Source organism: Phalacrocorax carbo, chromosome 4, assembly GCF_963921805.1.
Source record: "Phalacrocorax carbo chromosome 4, bPhaCar2.1, whole genome shotgun sequence".
Lineage (NCBI taxonomy): Eukaryota > Metazoa > Chordata > Aves > Suliformes > Phalacrocoracidae > Phalacrocorax > Phalacrocorax carbo.
Genome location: NC_087516.1, coordinates 57,561,726 through 57,580,929, shown reverse-complemented (window position 1 = coordinate 57,580,929; position 19,204 = coordinate 57,561,726). Strand labels below are relative to the sequence as shown.

At 39.4% G+C, this 19,204-nt stretch overlaps 2 protein-coding genes across 4 annotated transcripts in view; one reads left to right on the top strand and one right to left on the bottom strand.

Moving 5' to 3' along the window:
* Positions 1–1,114: 1,114 nt before the first annotated feature.
* On the top strand, positions 1,115–7,400 carry GIMD1 (GIMAP family P-loop NTPase domain containing 1). Its single transcript, XM_009510587.2, has 3 exons — positions 1,115–1,214; positions 2,809–3,230; positions 5,974–7,400. Exons 2-3 carry the CDS (start codon positions 2,838–2,840, stop codon positions 6,244–6,246), a joined length of 666 nt encoding a protein of 221 aa, XP_009508882.1. The 5' UTR covers positions 1,115–1,214; positions 2,809–2,837; the 3' UTR covers positions 6,247–7,400.
* A 684-nt stretch (positions 7,401–8,084) lies between these two features.
* The window catches only part of AIMP1 (aminoacyl tRNA synthetase complex interacting multifunctional protein 1), a 39,738-nt gene continuing 28,618 nt past the window's right edge, over positions 8,085–19,204 (bottom strand). For all 3 annotated transcript variants that reach the window (XM_064450064.1, XM_064450065.1, XM_064450066.1), the window contains 2 exons: positions 16,134–16,302; positions 8,085–8,338 (listed from right to left, as the gene is read on the bottom strand). In XM_064450064.1, the coding sequence (XP_064306134.1) occupies positions 8,172–8,338; positions 16,134–16,302 (336 nt within the window). In that variant the 3' untranslated portion in view covers positions 8,085–8,171. The remainder of the gene's footprint in view (positions 8,339–16,133; positions 16,303–19,204) is intronic.

Genomic DNA, 19,204 nt, shown 5'->3' with positions numbered 1-19,204 from the left:
GAGGCTGTGAAGGCACCATTAGCTCCTACCTTCTGCCAATGCACTGCCTGTGCTTGTGGCACTACAGTGGGAGACAACAGGCTTCTAGAAAAACTGAAGCCTCGCTCCACTGCTGTGGCAGGCAGGAACAGCCCTGGTACTGTGGTAAACCAATACTTACAGGCTCCCACACAGAGCTACATTTTAGATGACAATGTCCTCAGCAGGACTGGGCTCTGGAAAGCACCTTCCTCTCTTCCTCCCACCACAGGCAACCTACGTAGCAGATTCTTGTTCTCACTGTAATGACACTTATCTTAATATCCTTGGAGAAATCACGTGCCTCGACCCACCTGGGATTTACAGGTAGAGCAGTAGCTTATCTAAACCTTTCCTTGGGAACAGACAAGCAGAGCTCACTCCATTCTTTTGTTCTATTACTAGAACCTGGTCATTAAAGCACAATTTTTTATTTATTTTCTACTAAGGCATAGGAGTTCAAATGAGTTACTTTCCCACTTGTGGGACATTGTCTAAAAAGCAAGTGATAGGTCCTTTCTGGACAATCTTTTCATCCCTGATTTTAATGCTCCTATAGCATGGCAAAGAATGATGTCTGCAAGAGAAATGCATCAAGCTATCAAACCAAGAGCTAAGGCACATTACTGGCAGTGACGCGAGCCTTCCGTTTTCTTTCCGATTCACAAATCATTTCTGTGTTTTAGTCCATTTTTCCATTATTTTAATCCATCTTTGTTAGGCAAACAGCCTTACATTTGCATATGGTTTACACCGTGCTTTGAAAATATTGCAATTATTAATTCATTGCAATAAGAGAAAGTACACATGCTTTTCACATGCTTATATGAACACACACTCAAGAATATGCAACACAAATTAATCGCAGTACCTCCATTATCACTCTCACACTTAACTGCTGGTAGAACTCAAGCAACTTTCAAAAACATCAACTTCACATGATCACTAAAGAGATCGCAAAACCTGTATCCACAGCTAAGCCGCAAAAATTCAACAGTGCCTTTTACTGACCAAGCATATCCGACTGAATGGTGATCTGTCAGTAATAGATTAACTAGATTAACGTGCATGTAACAGTCTCATCATGGTACGTTGCTGATGTTAGTTTCAAAGTTCACATATAAACTTCCTTTTACGCTGCGCCCATGGTTTAAGAATGACGCCTGAATGAAAGAGGGAATTTAAGGGAAAATAAGGTAAGTAACATACTATGAAATTAATCTAAAATATTTAAGTGTAGATTGCTTACAGGGAAAAAAAAAAGAACAAATCCTCGGTAATGATTTAAAAAATGAATGCACAAATGCCTGTCTACCATGTCATAATGTTGTGCTAAAGAAAAAGAATGCCATGCACATCTAGACTGATGAATAATTGATGACAACTATTTCATAACATGTCTTTGTTAAAAGGTATTCTTAAAAAAAAATATTATTGAAAAAATGCACAAAAACCTCTCTGTGAATTCAGTAAGGAAGATAATCATGTACAGTTTGACTGTGTTTGAAAACAATGTAACCTGTAACAAAATTAGTATGTTAACAGCTCTTGAATGTTTGCCTTTGTACTGAAGTTATTTCAAAATATTGATTTGGGCATGGATTGGGCATATGAGGCGGAAAGCTTGAACTGCACATGCAGGAATCTAAATAAATCACCCATATGAAATGCCATTTTAAAGTTATCCAAGACCTCTGAACACCTAAACAGAGTATCTTTAAAAAAAAAAGGAAAAAAGAAGAAAAAAAAGAAAAAATCTTTCAGGAAGTTCACGTATCACTGATAACCTAAAATCAAATATTTATTTGCCAACATGGCTTTCCACCTGAAACACCTCTAAATTTATTTATTTAATCAGCCAGTATTACTGTTAGATTAACATGCACCAAACCCCCTTCTGATACTGGATTACAGAAAAGTACAAAGAGAATGAGAGAGCTTATTTATGAACAATTCTAGTAGCTGGAAATTATATTTACCCGTCTCTCCTCTCCATCCACCAGTCTATGCTTTTCTTTCCCACTAACTGTGCCAAAGTCTACAAGTTTGTACAGTAATCATTTTGGAAGTTTTAAGTTTGTATAGGGTTAGAACCTGCAGCATTGGCTATTTCAGCTCTTCTTTTTTTCATTAAAATATACCTCTTATATTTGTCTGTATCAGAAAACCCTTTTGGATTACTGTTGATTTCAACTTTAGTGGTAGCTGATGAAATGTGTATTCTAAGCTGTTCTCTGCTGTGAAAAAGTGCTCCTTTAAAAGCTACTTCTCTCTGAGTATCTTTTTTTCCCCCTAAAAACAAATAAAGCTCTGCTTCCTGAAACATGGTCACCACTCTCTTCTTCCTCCCCTATTTCTCCTTTTCATAACCTACTCTCCCCTGCATGCCAATGCTGTTTTTCATAGTTGTTTCTCAACTCCTCCCTTCCTTCCCCTCTCTGTTGCCTCCCCTTAGCTTTACTTGTTCCTAAAACTCTTCTCACACCTGATTCTTTCCCAGCTCTTCAGTTCCTGCCGGTGTAGCAGCGCAAGCTGCTAGGTAGCTCTTGTACCTGTGACGCCTTCCATGGGGCCTTGTTATTTCTAAACAGCAAGGGGGAAGGGCAGCAAAGATGCGCCCTTGGATCAGAGGCGTATGGGCTGTATTGAATGTCTGTCTACACCACACACTCCTTAGAAACATTTCTGGCAGGGAAGGACACTCAACAGACATTAAATTTTGCAATTTTTGCTGCTTGCTTTTTTTGTTTTGTTATCTGAAACAGCTTATGTTATTTGTTTGTCACATAGTGACATGTTTGTGGATAAAAGCACAGACGATGGCAGACAGCAAAGAGATGACCATCAACCTTGTCGTCCTTGGAAGACCTCAGACTGGCAAAAGCGCTGCTGGGAACAGCCTACTGGGGAGCTCAGACTTTGAGAGTCACCGCTCCCCGAGCTCTGTGACTACATGCTGCAGCCTTGGACGCAGCTGCCACATTTCGGGGATCATACGAAGAAACGGCTGTGAGGTAGCTCTCCGTGTTCGAGTACTTGACACTCCAAGCTACCCTCACAGTGGTCTGAGCAAAGAGCAAGTAACAGACACAGTGAGTTCAGCCCTGGCTCACCACTTTGGGGAGGAAGGCCTGCATCTAGCTCTCTTGGTCCTGAGGGCTGACATGCCTCTGTGTCCGGATGAAAGTGATCATGCAATCCAGTTTGTCCAGGTAACAAATCAATAAATAAATAAAGTCTCTGCCCTGACAGCAACTCTTGTGTCTTCAAGTGACAATATCTATGGAAGAGTTGACTGCAACAGTGAACTAGAAGAGTGCAGCTGAAAACTGGAACACTTCCCAGTCCAGTGGTTGAAAAACTCCACCACCACACGCCATAGCTACATTTATCACACTAAACCTGAGCAGAGAGAGGCAAGAACTGCTTGTACACGGGTTCAGCACAAAGGAATTTAGGAACCAAATTAACCGATCAAAGTAAGCTTTTCTCTCAGAAGTTACAGTTAATGCTTTATCATGACAGATCTAGCTTTTTGAAGAGAAATGCTATTTAAAGCAAGCAAAAGTCAGGTTATCTCACTCTCCTGTGCTCTGTATAGGACCAAAGCAGAGAGCAACAGGTCCAAAATCACAGAGAAAAATCTGACTGACCTGGGACAAGGATGCTTAGCTCTGCCCTGCACAGCCACTACTGCTCTACCTGTTCAAGAGAAAATACTAGAAAGTTACTGTAAGTTTATGCTGGTTAAGGAAAATTTCTAGTATAACTGATTTGAGGCAAGTATTTTTAACCTCCGGAGGAAATATTTTTTTTAATGCAAGTAGGTTAGATATGTGGGGAGCGACACTGAAAAGGAATGGCTTGCTTTCAGTTGAAACTTTCTTATTACCATGCACACCTATCTTTGGGGAGGGGAGAGAGGGGAAGGAAAAAAAGAGGCCAGCAGACTGATACTGCTCAGGTAATGTATCCGATCAGATGAACCAGTTTGTATGACGTACAAAGAAACAAAGGGTTTCAGTAATTGCCAAAGTCTGCCGAGTACACTCCGCATCTGTCTTACACTAATGAACTTGATAAAAATCTTTAGGACTGGAAGGCACTTCCTGGTTCGTGAACTCTTATTACCTGCTGTAACTGATATTACCTAAATATATAATAGGTATGTAGATAAAAATATACCAATATATAAGCGTGTAGATAGAAAAAACCTTTCAAAATGTGTTTCATTTGCTCTCTTGTTCTTTCTGATTGCTCTCTATTGGTAGGTTACTCATCACTTCTCCGGCAGTTTGAGAGTTGGTTCTAATTTCAACACACACTTCAGTTTACATATATTTGTTTTCTGTGCTACCCTTTTTTATTATACAGTTCTCCATCTCTCAAATACCATTAAGTATAAAGAGAAAGCACTATTTACTCAAAATATTTTTACTCTCAGCCAGTGAAAAAAATTATGCTTCTAGTTTGAGATGGTTTTGGATCAAGTCCATGTGGGCATTAAAAGCATAAGAGATGCCACCATGCCTTTCATCTTCAAATGGAGATTTAAGACCCCTACTGGAAAGGAAATAAAGCACATTTAAAAGCAATGAGAAAGCAACACTTACTTCTGTTTCATGATTACAACTGGCTTTGGCTTTTCAGTTATTTTCCCCTTTAAAGACCAGATGCTACGATTTCATCGGCCACAACCAAATGGGGCAGGACAGCTGCCACGGTGCTGGGAATATGAACAGTAACCGTTACATTTCAGTATGTCTTTCCAAGAAGAATTAGCATGAAGATTACCTTTAGCAATCAGGAGTTTTTACTATAATCCTCTGCAAATTAGGCGTGGCATATCAGCAGAAGACTACTGGCATTTTTAAATTTCAGTAACATTTTAACATCAGTAACAGTAACTGAATTTTTTAATTTCAGTAACATGCCTAATGATTTGAGAGGGCAGGTATTGATTTCAGAACTAACATTAGCATTGATTTTGAGCGGCCAGCAAATCAAGGCACTCTCCTCTCTCCCCAAAACTGATAACCCAACACTTCCTTAGCTTATGCCAGAGCTTTGTATGGGCTTAGTTTGGTTTTTTTTTTTCATCCCTGGTGTCTAAAACAGGTTAATCGCTACCTCGGTAGTAGGAAGTTAGCCTTTAAAGGAGTTTCATACACCTTGGTATTTAGATTACAGAGTTAAGATCATTGCGAAGTGGACTTTATTACCAAAGTAGGCTTCTTCGCTCACACAGGAGTTTGCATGATTTCACTAAAGATGTCATTTCATTTACCCAATCTCTTATTTGTATTAAAATCTTCTGTACTCGTTGACAAAAAACCAGCTTGTTTCCTCCATTCCCCTCCATCAGATGAGCCACAGCAGTTAAGGACAAACTCTCTGACCCACGACTTAGGTTGATGGATTTGATTTGTGTTTTTCCCAAATTGCTTAGAACAGTTCAGTTTTGTGGGATACAGCTGGAATTGCAATCGGTGTTACAGAAATTCATGATTTTTTTTATTTTTTTCAAACACAAGGTGATTTGGTGTTTGAAAATTTATTTTTTTTCAAAGAGCTGTAAGAAGTGTAGAAATATGGATACGTGGAAACTACTGATGTAAACTACTTGTATTTTACTTTTTTTTAACGTGTGACAGAGCTAAACAACCATTTTTCCTTATTTATGTAGACATTTTTTAACCGGAAAAATTTATTCACATCTGTACTAAAAACCCAGAGAACTGCTAGTACTACACAACCACATATTTCTACTGAAAGTGGATGTCAGTGTCTTGAAAAGTGAAAACCCCAAGAAATTTCAGCAACTCAGATAGCATGAACAGGATTACTGCCAGGAAAAGAGCATATAACTGGTCTGTTAATGCAGAAGTATATGAGGTGGGAGTAGGGAAAAGGAACAAGCAGAGATAACTATTTAAGGTTTGTTTTTCATTACAGGAACTCCTGGGTCCCACATGGAGGGATTTCACTGCAGTTCTACTTACTCATGCAGACAAGGCAGAAGAGGCTGGGTTCAGTGAGGAAGCATACTTGCGCAGTGCCTCAAGTACCCTGTTGTCACTTCTAAGCTCAGTACAGCATAAATACATCTTGATAGACAACCAGAAGAGCATAATTAAAGAGGAAAGAGCTATTGTCTTAAGAAAGCTCTTGAATTTTATAAGACAAAATAATTATCAAGCACTTCTACTTAAACAAAGCAAGGAATAAAATTAGCTTTCAGGTGCTCATTTGTCTATTTTCTATGGTAGGTAACATTTCATAGAAATAAAAGCGTAGAAGCCATCAACTGGAAAATTCCACATCCATACCAAATACCTTTGAACGATCTCTTTAAATTACCAGACTACTTGCCCTTCAGAGTAGCTCACACTACTACATCCAGAATCCTAGCTTCAATGACAAAAATCAGAACAAGCTAGTGCTCTAAATCACGCTCCTAGTATGTATGTAGTCACAAGCTAGATTTTTTTTCTTACACTACACCAGGTTGTATATTGCAGTTCGTATAGAACACAGATCTGGAAGGGAAAAAAAAAGTAAAAAATGCATATGAGTTCAGACTGTAAGGGAGCCTCTTTGCTCAGTTCTTCAAGCTTTCACAAGTTCCTCTCAATTCCAAAGTTTTTAAAGAGCTTTCCAGTATTAAAAGCTAAGATTTATCTACTGCAAAAGTATTTCCATACCTTGATTCAAGATTAGTTAAATTGAGTTTTTGAACTTCAAGAACTCTGTTTAGTAATACATTGTTGGCTATGTAGTTTACAAGGCAGATAAAATAGCTCCCACGTGCTTAACGCTATTTGGCACATATAAAAGAACTAATTACTACTGCTTATTCCCAGATGCATGAAAAATTAACACAGTTTATAGGCACATACAAAACTCATTCAAAAAAAATGTTTATCTCTTCTTTTGCGCTTGTTCCTTTTAATTTTATATCATTCTCATTTTGTTTTCTCTCCCAGTTTACTGGATGACGTTCAAAGCCTGCAAAATTCAGAGTGGCTAAGTGTTTTTTATTTCAGTGGTTAAAAAAGTGCTTACTGTTTCAGTGGTTAGAGAGTAACCAGTTAATTAAATATTATATACCCAAATATCTGAAGTATCTCTAAATAGTTGCTTAAAAAGTTCTTGTAAATTGATCTAAACCAGTTTTCAGATTATTAAAAGGCAGGAATTAAAAGAAGTAATTTGAGGCTATAAGCATAGCAACCATGACTACTTGTACTATGTTGTTATGGAATAATTCTAATTGTAAACACTCAAGAAGGTATGTTTGATCCAAGGCATCTTTTGAATAAAAATAATTACATAATAATACATAAAACAAAAAATAAAGTAATTTTGTATCTGTTTGGGCACTGGAAATTTATTTTTTTGGTAGTATTTCACTAGCTCTGGCAATCTATTTCCTGTTCATTTGGAAGGAAATATCTAGGTGGACTAGATAAAGAACTACTTTGGTAAAGTGACAGCTTTGATCTTATTGACATTGTAACAGCTTAACTGTGGGACATGAAAGTACGTCCACTTCTGTATCTTAGGCATAAAGCCCCATAGTTTAATCTTCCCATTAAAACTGTCTGCAGACTACTGCGTCAACACAGCCAAGAACAAAGTTGCAGAGGTTTATAATGTATCTGAAAACTGCTTGAAAGAGGAGAAGAAAAACTATTAAAAGGTTACTAGAAGAATGGAGACAATTGTGGCCTTCAATGACCAATTGCTTATCGGTCCTGTACCTCTTGAAGAGCAGTCAGCACATGAGGAACATGGTAGAAATGATTCCTTATTGAGATGCTCTTGCTCCATAGATCCTCTAAACCTTTTAGCTATCCAGAAAATATGCTTGCCTGCCTGTAGTTCTGCCGTGAACAAGCCTTGGCAATTAAGTCTTGAGCACTGAGTGGTTAATGACTGTTGACAACACTTAACCTCAAGGACAGTAAGCATGGTGAACGAGTGAATTGTGAAACTGTTGGAAGCATAACACATTCTGTACCTCTAGAAGAGGAGTCAAACAAAAAAAGGTGTTAGCCAGGCACTTCAGAGTGGTAATATATTCACGTTTTTTATTGCGCTTGCATTACTTTCCATTTCAACATGTGAAAAAGCTTCTAATATCCATTTATTTATTTAATTCCGCTGTTTGCCATGGTCTCTGCCCTGCAGACTCCTTTCCCTTTCACTTCAAATGGAACTCCTTTGTACGTAGCAACACACTGGTCATTGGTATGAAGATCAGGTTGGATTTGCTCCCAAATCTTCTTCTTGGGATTAAGTTCCTTCTCAGGATCTCCTGTTTCAAAACAAAGAATAATATTATAGCAAAGGACACAGAAGGCAGAGCAAGAGTTCTACATACGTACACATCTGCGACAGCCCACATGAACATCACTCCACACGCTTTTAAGGGGAAAAAAAAATTACTGTGATTCTCAAAATGAAAACTTTAATCAGAATTAGGGATTGTCTAGGATGTGTCTCCAGACTCTCTCTCAAAATGCTGTTCTTAAAGAAAAAAGGTTGTAACAGACCACAAATACTGTCAAAAAGGAAGATATCAAACCACTGCTAGTTGTTAGTCTACAAAATTTACGAGAGACCAAAAGGATTCCTACAAATTAAATAGACGTGGACCACAGAAATACACTACTCACCAAGACACAGGTTTGCCAGCATCTTAAGTTTAGGAATTAATGAATTTTTATATGCAATTAATATTAAGTTAATTTGGCAAGTGCCCCTACAGTTGAGAAATACTGAACTTGGACAAGAATACTCCAAAAGTAAAATACCGACACATAATTTTAGCCCTAAGTTTCAACACTGTTCTGCTACTTTTTGAACCATTTGATGGCAAGCTCTAGTGCCTAAAATAACAGGCTTTACAGGTTAGCTTGTGTTTCAGCAATTATAGCCTTAGCCTCTATGTCTCAGTTCCCTGTGTCTACATGTACACCATGATAAGCTACCTACCCCCTAGAAGTATTGACATTAGCAAACCCGACTATTTAAGGATCTAATGACAACAAAATGCAGATTTCTTCTACTAATATTTTGAAATACTGTTAACAAATTACATAGTATAGTGAAATATTCCAGAGACATATTTTTTCCTATTTTTATATAGGCATGAAATGGAAAGTACAGAAACAAAACAACTAAGCTAAATAAGCTCTCTTACTGTAAAGATTTATACTGAATAAACTGCTGCCTGCTGACATAATGTAGATAAAGCAAGGCAACCAAGCCACTGTGCAATTATTTTCTGTTCAAAGGTCAAGTAAATTTAATCTCTCAATTGTAATACAATACAGACTCTCTTGAAGAAAAACATTTCATTAAGAGAGTTATCTAATCATAACACTGTCAGGTGCTCTTAGCCTCTTATGTGTAACACAAGCAGAACAAATTAAAAAAACACAAGACTTGTTTTAAATATAATTAGAGCACATTTAAATGCTGAAAGGGATCCCATGCTATTTCATTGCTGATACACTACATATATATAATTACTTAGAGCACCATATTGGCACCATTCTGCCCAAACTATTAAAATCTTCAGTTCCAGAACAAGCAAAAATCAAAAAACAAATCCTAGTAAACAGATCCTCCCTGAGATCCTCTCAGCAAAGCCTGGAGTTCCTAAAGCAAAGTGAAGAGCTCTACAAGTGAGCAGAATGTCAAGTACTCTCGTCTTCCACTATCCAGTGTCCCCAAAGGTTCAGGAAGAAAAACTATTAAGGCTACAGGGATTTTAACACATGTGTTTCTAGTAGCTGGTTGAAATTAATCACTGCTTGCTGTATTCCTGACTGGCTGACCAATAGGCAGTTAAATGAACTACTCTCATTCCAGCTTGCCTTATTGTTTTTCTCTTAAATGTTTTCAATAGTTCAATCTACTCACATTCTCAATGCTTGCAAAACTAAGTTACTTCTGCCTGTAGATGGGCCTAACTTCTGTAGCTTCCATATCTATAACTGCATAAGAGAAGAAGACCAGGCCTGATTTCTCCGTTAAGCTGGCTTCCCTTGACAGAGCAAAACTCAATAATGCAATCAAGTTATTTCACAACCACAGTGCACTTAATATTTAAAAGAAAAATCAGTAATACCATTGATAAATTAAACATTTAGAGCTAATATTGCATTTTCACAAAAATAAAAATCCTGCTTGATGCTCAAGTTCATGAACAAAGACAGACTTGGCTTTAGACCAGAGTGAATGCATCCGAATTAATAAAATCATTAAACAGAATGTTAAATGATCTATTGTGCATTTCCTTCCCCCTCCTCAAATATAAAAAGCAAGTGAATTTTTTCAGTAAGATAAAACCCCTGACTTTTATTATAAAAAACATGCTTTGGATGTTAATAAGTTTCTTTGGAATCCTGCATCAGGCTCCCTTGGGATCTGTGGTGAGCTCATATTAGATTAGCATAGGCACCAATTTTAAATACTACCAGAGCTTTAGGCTGTGTATTTTCCTGTGACTTCTCCTCATTGCATTCCTTCTTCCCAGAAAATATTCTTTAGAAGGGTTTCTATAAATAAAATAAACTTGTAATGGTTTAATGTGCTTCCCACTCTCTTTACATGAAAAGATCCAAACAAGAGGTCCCAAATTTTAAGCATCTTTCTGCCTAGCAGTTTCAATATTACAAAATAAATTCTCCTATTAAGCGAGAAACTGCTCCACTTTGTAAGAGCTCAGTACCTATTGAAAGAATATATCTCAGCATAATAAGGGGCAGAAAGACACGGCGATGTGTGGCCTTACGTAAAGTTAGTGCCACTTAGCCCACCATGGATTATAACAATGCAACTGAAGGACAGCATCCATACACCAAAGCTCTGATTAAAGAAATCTGTTAATACAGACTAACCACTGCACTACGGTTTTAGCACTTTTTAAAGAGATACTTATTAACTAAATTGCCAAGAATTCTTAGACGAAAATTATTATTTAATTATATAACTTAAATAACAGATTTGTGGTTCCTCTGGTATTTTTGCATTGAAAAATTTTGTCAAAGCATCAATTATACTGCTATTAGAAAGAGTATGCCACAGTTAGCTGTGCAAACTCCAAGAATTATTGCTGTCCTACAGCAATTACGGTGTGGGAGGGTACAGTATTTACAGACGTACAATGGAATGATTTTTCTATGGCTTATGAATCAGACCTTTTCTGCTAAAGGTGGACAGAAATTCAATAAAGTTCATAATACAAAAAAGGCCCAACAGATCTTGACAATTCACATAGTGGAGTATAAAAGCGTGTTAAAGTCCCCTTAAGAGCCATGACATCAAACAAAGAACACATCTCCAGACAACAGCATTCCTTATCAAATCACTCCTCTATGACACTCAAGACGGTTCTAGGAAAAGCCTCAAATTTTTGAAGAAATTCCTTTGGTTTGAATCAAGATACCATTTGCTTACTTTGACTAAAAGGACAAAGGAAAACTAGCTGGTGTCTCATGAGTATTTTGTATAGTGGAGAGAGTAGGCTTAAAAATAACTCTATTCAAAGCTGCTTGATAGACAGCTGTGTGTGTTTTAGAGTTGCTTTATTGTTGCTGCTGTTGCTTCATAAGCTTTCATGCTCCAAACTAAAATAAGACCCAGCTGTCCTTTCTACTTTAATTTCAAGGACTCAAACTAAATCTTTATGCTTTAAAATAACTTTAAAAAATTGATCAGAAAATAAATGGTTACAATTAAGCACTGAAGTTAAATGACATCTGACATAGCAAGGGTTCTACTCTCCTGATAACAGTATCAGTGAAGTCCCAGATTGCCTTTGAGGAGACAGCACCTAAGCAGCATGTGAGACTTCTCCTTGTGAGTTCCCCCCACAGAAATAAAAGGAAAAAAAACCCAACCAAACCAGAAAAAGGAATCAGGCAGGGAAGAGGGGGGAACCAAACCCACCAGAAGTTTTTAATCACTCAGACAAGAAGATAAGGGGCAACAACCTTAGTCTCTAGCTAAAAGACCTGTAAAAAACAAAAAAAACACTCTAAAGCAAACCAAAACCTACCAATGAACACTATTAATAATCTTAAAAGAGGCAATATGCAAAAGACAAATATGCAACAAATTAAGTTAGAGAAACAAATGTCAGAATGGTTTTGGAAGTCTCTATCCATCAATTTTTTTTTTTTTTCTTCCTTCTTCCTATTCACTTCGAGATAATGAAATCACAAGTCTTAAAACTCTTTAACAGAAGTTTTACATAACTAGGAGGTACATCACTCTACGCTATTAAGTATTAAGCATTAGGTATATTTTCAGAGTCAACTATTAGCTTTCATCTCATACCTACCAATTTTTCTCAGCAGCTATTTACAAGACATTATGAAACAGCTGCCATATTTCAGACTGCAATCTAGCCCTGGATGCACACACTCTTCAAAAGGGTTGCAAAAGCCTTCTTTTGGCATTTGTCAGAGCTCCATGTCTCTGGCTCCCTGTCAGTAGGAAACTGATACAAACCTTGTATCATAGGCTGCAGGTTGTAACTTTAGACCTAGGACAACTTTTACACCACCTTTAGTTTATTCTATGTCTTTAAGAATCAAAATGTCAACAGAATATCTGTATACCTTAACACCAGGGAATAATTTCAAAATGAATGTACATCAGCTGAACTTTCCTCCTGTTTCAAAAACACCTAGATAAATAGACCAGAAGACCACCGCTCATCAAGAACTCAGTGATCCACAAAACAGTTGACCTGAGTAGGTCTGAGCTTGTGCTGTGCTGCACAGATTCCTGGGGCACAGGATAAACCTAACCAGCTGACTGTAACAGCAGAGCCTGCAGACAGCTCCCACCTGGTACCAGCAACTGAGCCGCCTGCATGTCCTCACCTTTATGAAACAGTGAAGCATCCAGTTCTCACGCGAACTTCATTTCTGTTTGACAGCCAAAATGAACAAGAAGATACAACAATAGCTCAAATGACAGGGAGTCACGAGAGGTTTGCTCCCTCCTGGGAGCTAAGATCCAAGACATCACTGAGAGTGTGCCACAACTTGTCAAGAGCACAGATTACTCTCCGCTGCTACTCTTCCATGTGGGCACAAATGATGCTATAAGCCAGAGCCTGGGCAGAACCAAGGAAGACTAACGCCCTGGGGAGCAAGTGAAAGATGTTGGCACCCAAGTTGTCATCGCCTCTATTCTACTAGTTAGAGAAAAATGGGCAGCCAAAACCAGAGGAATAATGCAAATCAACTCCTGGCTATGTGGCTGGTGCCATCATGACAGTTTTGGCTTTTATGACAATGGGTCCTGGGGAATGTCCCATAGCCTGTTAGGGAGGGATGGAATCCACCTGTCTAGGAGGGGCAAGGGAATGTTTGGAAGGAACCCAGCCAACTTGGTAAAGTGGGGTTTAAACTGAAGGACTTGAGTCCAAAGTGGCAACGCTAATGCCATCACATCCAACCATGGAATAATCCAGACCAACCTGAGGAGGGACAAAGGTGACTTAGCTGCCTCATGAGATGACAGTCACATGACCAACCACTTTGAGGGCATGTATGGCTACAGTGGGTTCTTGTGCACCACTCTGGTGAAACCTGCATGCTCAATTACTTCTCTGAAATGCCTGTACACCAACACATGCAGCATGGGGAATGAACAGGAGGAACCAGAGACTTGTGTGCAGTCACAGGACCATGATCTCCCTGCAATTACAGAGACATGGTGGGATAGCTCGCATGTCTGGGATGCTCTCATGGATGGCTACAGGATTTTTAGGAAAAACAGGACAGGCCAAACAAGACGAGGTGGGGAGGTGCTTTTTACATGAGGGAGCAACTAGAACATATCAAGCTCTGCCTAGGAGTGGAGGAAGAACAAGGCAAGAGTTTATGAGTAAAAACCAAGGGGCAGGCAAATATGGGTGACACTGTTGTGGGTGTTTGCTACCAGCCACCTGATCAGGAAGAGGAAGTTGACAAGGCCTTCCACAGACAGCTGGAAGTAACCTCACAATCACAGGCCCTGCTTCTCATGGGGGACATCGACCACCCTGATGTTCACTGGAAAAAGCAACATGGCAAAGCATGCACAATCCAGGAGGTTGCTGCAAAGCATCGAGGATAACTTTTTGACACAGGTGGTAGAGGAGCCAACAAGGTGAGATGTGCCTCTGGACCTTCTACTAACAAACAAAGGTCTGGTTGAGGATGTGAGGGTTGGGGGTAGCCTTGGCTGCAGTGACCATGAGACGGTGGAGTTCAGGATCCTGCATGGAAGATGCAAGGCAACAAGCAGGATTACAACCCTGGACTTCAGGAGAGCTACCTTTGGCCTCTTCAAAGACCTACTTGGAGGAATCCCATGGGTTAGGTAGGGGTTAGAAGGTATGGGGGTCCAAGAGAGCTGCTCAATAGTCAAGTACCACTTCCTCCAAGCTCAAGATCGGTGCATCCCTGTGAGGAAGAAGTCAAGCCAAGGAGCCAGGAGACCCGCATGGAAGGAGGTATGTGGGAAAAGGGACTGGCCACTTGGGAGGAATATAGGAATGCTGTCAAGGTATGCAGAGATGCAATGAGGAGGCCAAGGCCCACTTGGAACTAAGCCTGGCAAGGTGTGTCAAGGATAACAAGGAGGGCTTCTTCAGATACATCAGTAGTAAAGACCTGGGAAACTGTGGGCCTGCTGCTGCTGAACGAGGTAGGTGCCCTGATGACACAAGATGCAGAGAAGACAGATTTACAGAATGCCTTCTTTGCTTCAGTCTTTACTTCTAAGGCTGGCCTTCAGGCATCCCAGCCCGGAGAGACAAGAGAAAAAATCTGGAGAAAGGAAGACTTCCCCTTGGTTGAGGAGGATTGGGTTAGAGGTCATTTAGGCAAACTGGATCCCTGATGGGATGCACCCATGAGTGCTGAGGGAGCTGGCGGATACTGTCGCTAAGCCACTCTCCATCATCTCTGAAAGGTCATAGAGAGCAGGAGAGGTGCCTGAGGACTGGAGGGTAGCCCATGTCACTCCAGTCTTGAAAAAGAGCAAGAAGGAGGACCTGGGAAACTCTAGGCCATTCAGCCTCACCTCCATCCCCAGAAAGGTGATGAAACAGTTCATTCTGGAGGCCATCTCCAGGCATGTAGAGGAAAAGAAGGTTATCAGAAGTACTCAACATGCATTCACCCATGGGAGATCATGCTTGACCAACCTGACAGCCTTCTATGATGGCATGACTGGCTGGCTAGAAGAAGGGAGAGCAGTGCATGTTGTTTACCTCGACTTCAGCAAAGCTTTTGACACTGTCTCTCATAACATACTCATAGGTAAGCTTAGGAAGCGTGCATTACAGGAGTGGACAGCGAGGTGGATAGAGAACTGGCTAAACGGCAGAGCTCGGAGGGTCATGAGCACAGAGTCTGGTTGGAGGCCTGTAACTAGCGGTGTTTACCAGGGGTCTGTGCTGGGTCGTCCTGTTCAATATATTAGTGATCTGGGTGAGGGGACAGAGTGTACCCTCAGCAAGTTCGCTGATGACACCAAGCTGGGAGGAGTGGCTGATATGCCAGAAGGCTGTGTTGCCGTCCAATGAGACCTGAACACACTGGAGAGCTGGGCCGAGGGGAATCTGATGAGGTTCAAAAGCAAGTACAAGGTCCTGCACCTGGAGAGGAATAAGCCCATGCACCAGTACAGGCTGGGGGCTGACCTGCCAGAAAGCAGCTCTGTTGAGAAGGACCTGGGAGTGCTGGCAGACAGAAGGTTGATCATGAGCCAGCAATGTGCCCCCGTGGCCAAGGCGGCCAACTGTATCCTGGGGTGCTTTAAAAGGAGTGTGGCCTGCAGGTCGAAGGAGGTTATCCTCCCCCTCCACTCTGCCCTAGTGCAGCCACATCTGGAGTACTGCATCCAGTTCTGGGCTCCCCATTTGAACAAAGGCAGGGAGCTACTGGAGAGAGTCCAGTGGAGAGCTACAAAGACGACCAGGGGACTGGAGCATCTCTCTCATGAGGAAAGGCTGAGAGACCTGGGTTTGTTTAGCCTAGAGAAAAGACTGAGGGGGGTATCTTATCAATCCTCCAGTTTCCCAAATAGTTGCTTACCAGGAAAACCTTCGAAAGTGATTCTATCTCCAGGTACTGCCCCAGGTGGGGGAGCCAGGATTTCCACTTTTTCTGGGGAGCTGGCACACATCACCATTGCTTGAGATAGTACTCCTCTCATCTTCGCAGGCTTCAAGTTACAGAGTAGTATTGCCATCCGATTCTGCATCTTGGGGGAGGAAAACAAAAGGATGTGAGTACTTAAACACCATATGCTTTTGGGGATCTATTTCATTATAACAGAAGAATTACAATGAAGAGACATTAACATGGACAAGAGACGCATACAGCAACAGAGGCACAGTTTTAATGCCTGTACACCAGTAAAAAGTTTAAACCACTTAAGAGCTGGCCAGTAAATAATGGAATAAAAAAGTGTGTCACAATTCAGCATAATGGAAATACAAAATGTGCAATTCAGAAATCCCAAAACCCAACAATGCATTTCACCTGCATTCTATCCCTACTTATTCTAGATCACCACTTCAGTCCACTTTCAGTATAGCACTATTAACCAAACACTTTCCATTTAATAACCAAAAAAACCCCAAACCACTCTACAAATTAGGCTAGCTCATAGATAAAACTTTCCAACTGTGTAACAGAAGCGTACAAGCATTTTACATAATTATCTCACTTGAGTCTTAAAATTTATCTTATTTAACCCAAATGCTTTGAATTTCTTTTTAACTACTGAAAATGGCCATCTATACTGCAATTTGTTAGAGCAAAGGAAGAAACCTAATTTTACGGGTTTTTTGTTTTAATAAAAGTTCTAACAGTAAACCAGAGAAAACTTACTTTATTATGGGAAACTGCCACACTTTAGCCTAGAAAAAAAGCCCATATACCTTCAAACAGAATAAAAATTAAACCCAGTACATTCTTAAGACAGACAGAAAATTAAGGAAGCCTTAATTCCCATACTCTTAGTGCACATATGTATTTCTAGATTTCAGTCTTTGTGCATTACAATATAAACTTTAAACAAAACTGCAAGATTTATACTTAACTCATATGATCAAGTGTTCTGAATACTGCATGTTTTCCAAGTAGAACACTTTAAAAAGCAAAAATATAAGTCTCCAAAATGAAGCATTTATAATGAAAAGTTGATTTTGCATGAGTTTCAAGGCAGCCCATTGACTAAAAATTTCTTAGTTATTGCTATGCATATAAATTGGGCAAAACACAGGAAACAGCTCTAAGATGTCAATGACTCAATAATACAAGTTGCAGACATTATCTAGCACTCAATAACAATCAGCAAACAGATACACAGAATAAAAGGAACAAGATTTCTGCGTTTGGTACTCAACTTTAGTTTTGACTAACCATAATAAAAAAAGCAATGCTCTGAAGCCTAGAATTTTTTTCCAAATTACACAATTGACACAGCCAGACTGCATTAATACAGAAATGAAGATGATCATCAAACTAACAGGAAGGAAAACCAAACTAGCATCACATCATTCCTTTCGCTCCAATCACAGTGGCCCAAGTGTTTACATATATTGCATGAGATTTCCGTATGAAAAGTTGATTGCTATTACAAAATTGAGAAGTATTTATTAACATTCCAAACATACACGTTATCCCATCACTTTTACTAGGAAATATCTTCAAACGCTTTTGAAAAACAGCTCTAAGGTACGTGCAGTGATTTCACAAGTATATGGTGAGAAAACCCAGTGTTAAATAAATATTTTTATAAAACAAAGAAAAACCCACCCCAAGATGGCCAGCCAAAACCAGAACATTGTTATTTCAAGGTTGGTTTGTTGTTGGTTTTTTTTTTTTTTTCTCATTATAAATGGCTCAGTTTTTAAACTATCTTCAGATAAATACCAATTCCCTAAGTATAGAAAAAAAAAAAAGAAACCAGACCTAAATAAATGTTTCCTAACAATGCAAGTTTTTAGGGTGGGTTTTTTTGTTTGTTGGGTGATTTTTTTTTTAACTGGTTGTGCTAATTTTTATAGAAGGGACTTACTGTCATGTTTCCAGAAAACAGGGCTCCAATTATAATAGTAAACCCCTCTGTATTCATGCATAATAAATGCAAAAACAAGTTGTTTATGAACCATCAAGGAACATGATGTTGGGGTACCATTCTATCTGCACTGCTCTTATAAGATCCTTTTACAGTAAATGATAAAAAAACCCTGAGATGTCAGGTACAAAGAGTCAGCTCCAGTAATGCTACTGATGGCCACTCGCTGTGGCCCTATAAATTAGAGGAAAAAATCTGTAAAACCGTAAAAATAAATCAAGGAGTTCCCTGAGAGATAGATAAGATGGGGCAGAAGCTTAAAGAAAATAAGCAGAAACCTGACTCCCTTTCCCAGCATGTGAAAAGCTCTATCAGAAATACAGGGTGTTACTGAAAAGCAGGTGAAGGTGACACAGTTAGACAGTAAGTGTATGTTTCCTTCTGCATATGTGCTATTAACCAGAAAAGCAAATTCTGGTTAAGAACACGATGGCAAATCTCCACACTTAAAAGGACACAAACAGAAGCAAGCCTGTGTCTACAGGGAACTGATAATGCTTTGGCATCTCAGGAGGGAGGTGTTTGGCACATAGCTGAGAATAAGCAAAGGAAATCAAATGTTGTCTCCTTGAAACAGTAACAACCCAGGAATTACAAAACTGACAACTCAACTAGTGAGAAACAGATTTAGTTTCCGCAAAAATCTTAGTTGTTACAGTTTGTATGGTTGAGCACATAGCTACTTCACATTCAGAATAAAACAATGCGTTTTCCCAACGTGCTCATAGAATGAAGCATGGAGTCGGGGACAGGGGATGGACAGAAATAAAGCAAAGAAACTAAAACGAGGAAAAGTTAGTCCTGAAGTTTACCATATAGAAAAACTAAGACCTTATCCTCGAAGCACAAGTGTTAAATTGCTCTTTTTCTTAGGTTGAAGTTGCCTGCATAACTGATTATCAACTATCCCTCTACATCTCAAAATCAGATACCATAACAGACTGCAATGGCTAGTGAACATGAGTTAAAACTAACACACTGATTTACAATGAGAGTGAGTTGCAATGCCAACATCAAC

Excerpts from the sequence above, each read along its gene's own strand:
- GIMD1 (XM_009510587.2), top strand. The coding sequence starts at position 2,838 with ATGGCAGACAGCAAAGAGATGACCATCAACCTTGTCGTCCTTGGAAGA. Across the intron at positions 3,231-5,973 it reads ATGCAATCCAGTTTGTCCAG|GAACTCCTGGGTCCCACATG; the intron begins GTAACAAATCAA and ends TTTTCATTACAG.